The 6,503-nt window shown below is 39.0% G+C and overlaps 1 protein-coding gene across 1 annotated transcript in view; it reads right to left on the bottom strand.

Annotated features, from left to right (window-relative positions):
- Positions 1–2,628: 2,628 nt before the first annotated feature.
- Positions 2,629–6,503, bottom strand: part of RBM12 (RNA binding motif protein 12) — a 9,223-nt gene continuing 5,348 nt past the window's right edge. The window contains 1 exon segment of the mRNA XM_010074811.1: positions 2,629–6,503. This exon segment is cut by the window's right edge and continues 32 nt beyond it. Within this exon segment, the coding sequence (XP_010073113.1) occupies positions 4,598–6,503 (1,906 nt within the window). The 3' untranslated portion in view covers positions 2,629–4,597.

Here is a 6,503-nt window from a genome sequence, read left to right as displayed (position 1 = left end):
TACAATCATGTTCTCCCTGCCAAAAATAGATAGGAAGAGAACCCCTTGAGGTCACTCTTCCTGAAGAAGCATTTCACAGACAGTTTCAATTCCTCTTCCACCAAGCGGAAGAGTCATTTGCTCTATGCACAAACTCTAGCTCAGTTTTCCCAAAACCATGAGAGAACACACAGCCACAGAACAGAAGGGAACATCAGCAAACCTGCAAAAGGGCAAAGACAGGCAAATATATTTAGCAACACTGATTCCAAGCCCAAGGCACTGTTTCTGAAAAACTCCTTGCTGCAGCAGAATTCAGCATATTTTTATTTATTTTCTTTTTAAAGACCTGTACAATATCTAAAGAAGCAAACTGACATAAAACTAATGTGTGGATGTCTCTAGACTCAAACTAAATGTTTCCTAATATACCCATCAAGTTTCAAAACTGCTTTCTTCCAACCAATTATCTTGTCAAAGGTAGAAACTAGTCTTTATTTACACTAGTCTGTATTAAGGAGGAATTGCAATCCTTTGATCCAGGGTCTAAGACACATATCTGGATAATAATCCAAAAACAACCTCTCTCAGAGTGGTCCGTTGTCCAGTCAGAGGCTTTAAGTGGTCCATATGTAGTTGTTTCAATTTTGCAGAAGGCCAACCCAGCTCAGAGGCACACACTGCTGAACAAGACGCTGAGGAACGACAGCATTTGCTGCAGGAAGCAGCGGCTTTGGAATCACCACAGCAGAAGACTGAGGAGGAACAAAATACAGAAACTGAAATAGTTATTTACAGTTAACACAGTACTGGTGTGCGTAGGTAACTGGAAAAAAAATTTTTTTTTCTAGAGTCTGCAGTCTTCAGTGCACCAAAATAGTCTCAGATAAACAAGCTGCCAATTTCACACCATAGAGGCAACAACTTCTTTAAGGACAGGTTGAGCAATTTAGCAGAACTGACCAGCACTGACCAGTTCTTTAGAAGGCAGACCTTCAGCATCAACTGGCACATGGCTATAGTCTTCATTTTTGCATCAATCTTCCTCTCCATTCACAACAAATTCAGATCATGGACATTCAAGGAGAACATTAAATGCTCTAAAGGGAACACTACTTTCATAGTAGTATCCTTCAAAGAAGTAACCTTCAGTTTTCTTTAAACCTACAAAGCCTCAAACCTCTCATAAATCTACATTTAGAAGGCGGCCACAACAATCCATCAATAAAGAACTGGCTCTAATGTTGTCTGTGATGTTACAGAATTGACTTGCATTAAAAACACAATCCACCTGCAACATTTACATTAACTGCTTGAAAACTTGGTGGCTTCACACTTTCATCTAACCACTGCCGTTCTTCTATGTAGGTCAAGTTTATCATCGAATAATTTATTATATTCATACTTCCTCTTGTGAATAGGATGACAAAAATATGTATGTTTAACAGAAATCATGCTGTGAATATAACACTTTACCACTTTTTTTTTTCTTTTAGAAGTAGTACTGAGACACTAACACTGAAGAACTGCTAAAAGCACCAGCCTAGCCCGTTACACAAACACAAGTATCTTCTTCCCATAACTTGAAGAAATCAGGACATCAGTGTCACCAACTGTATTGTTCCAACAAGGCTAAGCAGGATGTCAGTTCCTGACACTCAAAGCATCAAGGCCAAAACAACTGCAAAATGGAGCAATGGCCATTAGCCGATTCCTTCTGTTGCCACCTCTTGTTAGCAGCCAGCCTCGAAGTGTGTATGCAAGGGCAGTTACATACCTTCCACACTCGAGATGGGACCTCAGAGGTCCTACCCCTTATTTTTAAGGCTGTTCATGAATATAAACATGTGCAAAGTAATTTTATCAAATCTAGCCATGTAGTCTGTTAATATAAGGGTATCCCCCATAATTTAGCATGACATGCAATTTAAGGCTGTTTCTACCGTGAAAGCACATTGCTATAGACACTTACTACATTTGCAAGTGACACTTGATAATAAACTTTTCTCTATATATCCTTTAAAGGATCAACCGGAACTACTTCAAGACAGCAGCTGTATTGTGTATAGTACCTACATAAATCCTAAATATCCTACAACTTCCTATTTTTCCAAGAGTCTACTCTCAAGGAAGAGGGGATATTTACTAACTAATTTACTACAAATTCATGCTAAAAGATATGAAGCATCAACTGCTTGGCAAGATGAAGAGCCCCTTCACCATACCAAATTCTCTACTTAAGCATCAGTGTTCCCAACACCAGTGGCTTTTTGTGTTGGTTTGCACTTTTTTTAGATAAGCATTTAAACATCTTTAGAACATACAGAAAATCAGAAAATGAAAGATTTCCAAAACAAACCTGCACTTTTAGAACGTTCCAAAGAACAGGCACACAAGCATGTTTCACAGCGTATGCCACGTCTAACACAAACACTAACAACCCTGCATCCATTACCAAGAGGATCAAGACATGAAATCAAGACAGTAACGCAGAACTGTGTATCTAATTCCAGACCCCTGTAGTTCAATTACATTTCACAACAAGGCAACCATTGTTGCAATTCATTTGAACTTGAAAAAGTTACTGCCAGTTTCTGCAAGTCAACACACACTAATATCTCAATCAATTCTGTCAAAAATGAAGCCAAGTTTTCCTTTTCAGTAATTTTATTCTAATGTGAAACATGAATAAACAAGCACCCAAATAACTCCAATATAGTACGAAACCTTTTAATAGAAGTTGTTCAAAAAACAAAGAGCAAAATTTTAAAAATAAACTGAAAGGCTTGACTCCTAATCACACATCTTTCTGACATCAGCAAGAATACTTTCAGACTTTCAAAGGAAAAAAAAGGAAACAAGAATCTGCTGTTGAAACATAACTCCCAAAGACTGTTGAAACGCGTAACATGAAGCTTCAGAGACAGACAGTTTTATTAACAGAAGGCTTAATTTTAAACAGTATATACAAATCACATGACTTTTCCAAAGTTGGGACCACCTAGTAATCTCTCAAAACAAAATTAAACTAATGAATTACAGAAGCATCTGTGTAATGCGACCACCTCTTTATTGAAGTACACCTTTACACAATCCTTCCACATAGTCCTGTCCTGTGAGATTCTCTCAGGATGCAGCGCTGCACAGGTGTGCAAATCTCTCCTACACACCACGTGAATAAAACTGTTGCCACTTGAACCTCTCAATTTTGCCTGGCCATACGCTTCAGTGTTCCATGATATGCAACACCAAAAGGCACTGGTTTTCTTTGTCCAAAAACCAAAAGGGTTTAAAGTTTCTACGTTTAAGTACCATGATTTGCAGGGAACAGCAGGATTTTTCAGGCAATGCCCAAGTCTTAAAATTTATCATAAGCTAAGCAAGGATGAACCAAAAAAATTCTACTTTTCACTTGTGTAATTACTTTCTTTTCAATTCTCTGTTTTTCCATGGAAGGTTTTACTGCACAGCAAAGAAAATGGCAACTCTTTACAGACTTTGAATACAACAGCACAACTTTATTGCAAAAATATATAGTAAACTCAGTATTTTCAGGTTTTGGAGAAAAATAAATTTTATCTCTGAATTCACCCATAGCAGTAATTCACTATAGAGTTGCTGAAGATAAAAGTTTCTTTCAAATATAAACCAATTTAAAACTTTAGCTGGACTCCAATCTTCTACTAATAATCACCACTTTGGTTCTCTTAGCAGAGACTCTATGTAAGGAGTTCAAGAGACACACGAGAAATACAACACCAATATCCAACTACTGTCAAAGGATCCTATCCCAACTGATTCATGTAATCCTAACAAATCAAGCTACTTAAACAAATAATGAGTATTTTCAAGTTGTTACTTCTACTGCAAATATTTTATAAGCGTACTATAAAACTCAAATTATAATGTTTGAGGTTAGCTATACTTGTGGCAAAAGTCTTATTCTGGACAGTTATAATTGCAATATATAAATAACTAAAGGTTATTCCACAAAGAACAGCTTGACTTTTACAGAATGATTCTGCTCATACTTATAGGAATTAGTTTGATAGACACATCAGCAATGGGCATAATTCAACTGTTCATACAGTGAGAATCTTGGAAAAAATGAAGATACATACACAAAACATTTAATCTGTGTACACTGAGAGTTCATTTAGTTGCAGAGTAAAATCAGGACTTTAAACAAAGCTTTGACCTGTAAACAAAGCAAATTCAGCCAGCTTTTAACCAAATCTAGAAATTGCTATCTATTTTACAACGGCTTGCAAGAGCACCCACTGAAGAGCTTCACTGACTTAATCTATTTCCCTTATCCAAAACTACGTAAAACCAATCCAGATTCCATGATAAGCACTGCGTCCAGTATAGTTTACCAAACTTTCATGAAGAATATGTCTAGCTTCTCCACATATTTGTACAGGAAAATCCACTGCGCATGGATCCTTGCAGTGTTTCTTATGTAATGGCTAACCCAGTGCTCTGTCTTAGCAAAACCAATCTGTTTTACAATTTAAACAATCCACAGGTTCTACCCTGGAAATACTATAAAAACCAATCCGGATGCATTTATCACAGCACTATGAATATCTATGCTACAACTACTTCATATTAACAGCTACCCTAAAACAAGTTTTACTTTTCTGGAGCCTATAGGCCTGTCATTTAAATCAACAACAGCTGCCATAGCTTCATCACGAGACTCAAATGCAACCATTGCTTCCCCAGTGGGCATGCCTTTTTCATTGTATTTTAAGCACACTGAACCAGGGATCACTTGGTAACCATAAAAGAAATCCAAAATTTCATCCACCGAAACAGTAAAGGGCATATTTTGCACTTTAATTACAGTTGGTCCCGGCTTCCCAGAACCTGTTCCAAAACCTGGGGGTCCACTAATATGGATACTTCCTGGTCCAGGTCCAAACCCTGGAGGTCCACTTAAATGTCCAAGACCACTAGCAATTCCTGGAGGACCAGCACCAAAGGCAGGGGGGCCACTTAAATTGCCAGGACCGTTACCAAAAGCCTGAGGACCCCCTGCAAAACCTGCCGGTCCACTCAAATTACCAGGACCACCTGCAAAACCTGGGACCTCAATAGCTGCGCCAGGTAAACCGCTAGTTGCAACTGTAGGTATTCCTGGTCTAGAATCAGGAAAGGCACCTATTCCAGGTGGTGGTAGGGGGGGAGCAAATGTGCCAGACCCACTGAAGTTACCAGGAAAATTAAATGGAGGACCATTGTTTGCATCTTTAGAATTTCCCGCCAAGAAGGCACGCTCATCCCCACCAGCGCCCTGGGCTCCTGGCACAGCTGCATTTCCTTGTATCGGTATTTTCAGTATCTTTTTCCCTTGAGATTGTGGATTTCTCTCAATATCTCTCATTTCTTCCATAGTTATCAAACGCAAAACAACATCTCTTCCATTCAGCTTTTTACGGTGCAAACGCTCTGCCTTACGAGCATCATCTTCAGCTTTAAACTGAACCAGTGCTTGTCCCAAACCTTGCCCGTTATTATCAACAAGAATTTGTACAGAGTTTTCTTCTACTGCCAGTCCCTCTAGAAATTGAAGGATTTCCATTTTTGTTATATTGTATGGAATATTGGATATATGTGCACACAATTTTGGTGAGCCTGGTTCTCCCTCAGCACTCATGAGGATTTCTTTCTGGTCATAGTTGAAGTTCTGCAATCTTTTACGAATCATATCTATCTTTTCTAACATTGCCTTTTTAGTAATTGGATGAACTTGAATAAAGCGATTCCCTATGTACTGTTTATGATGACACAAAGCAGCTTTATAATCAGCTTCATTCCTGAACTCGACAAAACCCTCTCCAATCGCCTTCCCATTAGGTCCATAAGCTATATAAATGCTATCTTCAACTATATCCAGCTTTTTAAAAAAATCTATCACATGTTTGTTCTCAGATTCAAAGGGAAGACCTTTCAAATAAACACAGAAACCCTGCTCATGGGGAGATCTCGACCGTGACCTTTTCGGTCCACTAGGAGATTTGGACCTAGAATGGGCCTGGGGTGGAGGAGGGTGTGACTGCCCAGAGGGACCCATGGTTTGCTTGAAAGTTATGTGGCCTCCAGCAGCCACCCACTGTCTCTCTGTTGCAGGACTAACTTCAACATAGCGCTGAATCATCAGCATTCTGTTTCGCTTCAGTGCTTCAAATGTATCTTGAGGAGAAAAAAACTTAACTAGTCCATTTCCATTATTTCGACCTACATGATCCTTCAGCATATGGACTGCATCCACACGGAGCCCAAGGAAAAAGTCTTTCACATCAGATTCTGTTGCAGAAAAGGGCATTCCATGAACGCTGACATACAAATCGTCTGGATTGATTGGAATTGGCTTGACACTACTTTGAGAATTCATCTGGATAGGATTTACAGGATTCATGGGACCAATAAACAATGGATTCAAGCTGCTGTTCATATTCACTGCTGCTCCAGACCCATTCATTCCAGTGGGTAAAGGTGCTACGGGTGGAGGATTCAGA

The sequence above is a fragment of the Pterocles gutturalis genome, unplaced genomic scaffold (assembly GCF_000699245.1).
Source record: "Pterocles gutturalis isolate BGI_N339 unplaced genomic scaffold, ASM69924v1 scaffold44932, whole genome shotgun sequence".
Classification (NCBI taxonomy): domain Eukaryota; kingdom Metazoa; phylum Chordata; class Aves; order Pterocliformes; family Pteroclidae; genus Pterocles; species Pterocles gutturalis.
This window is presented reverse-complemented; position numbering and strand designations above follow the sequence as displayed.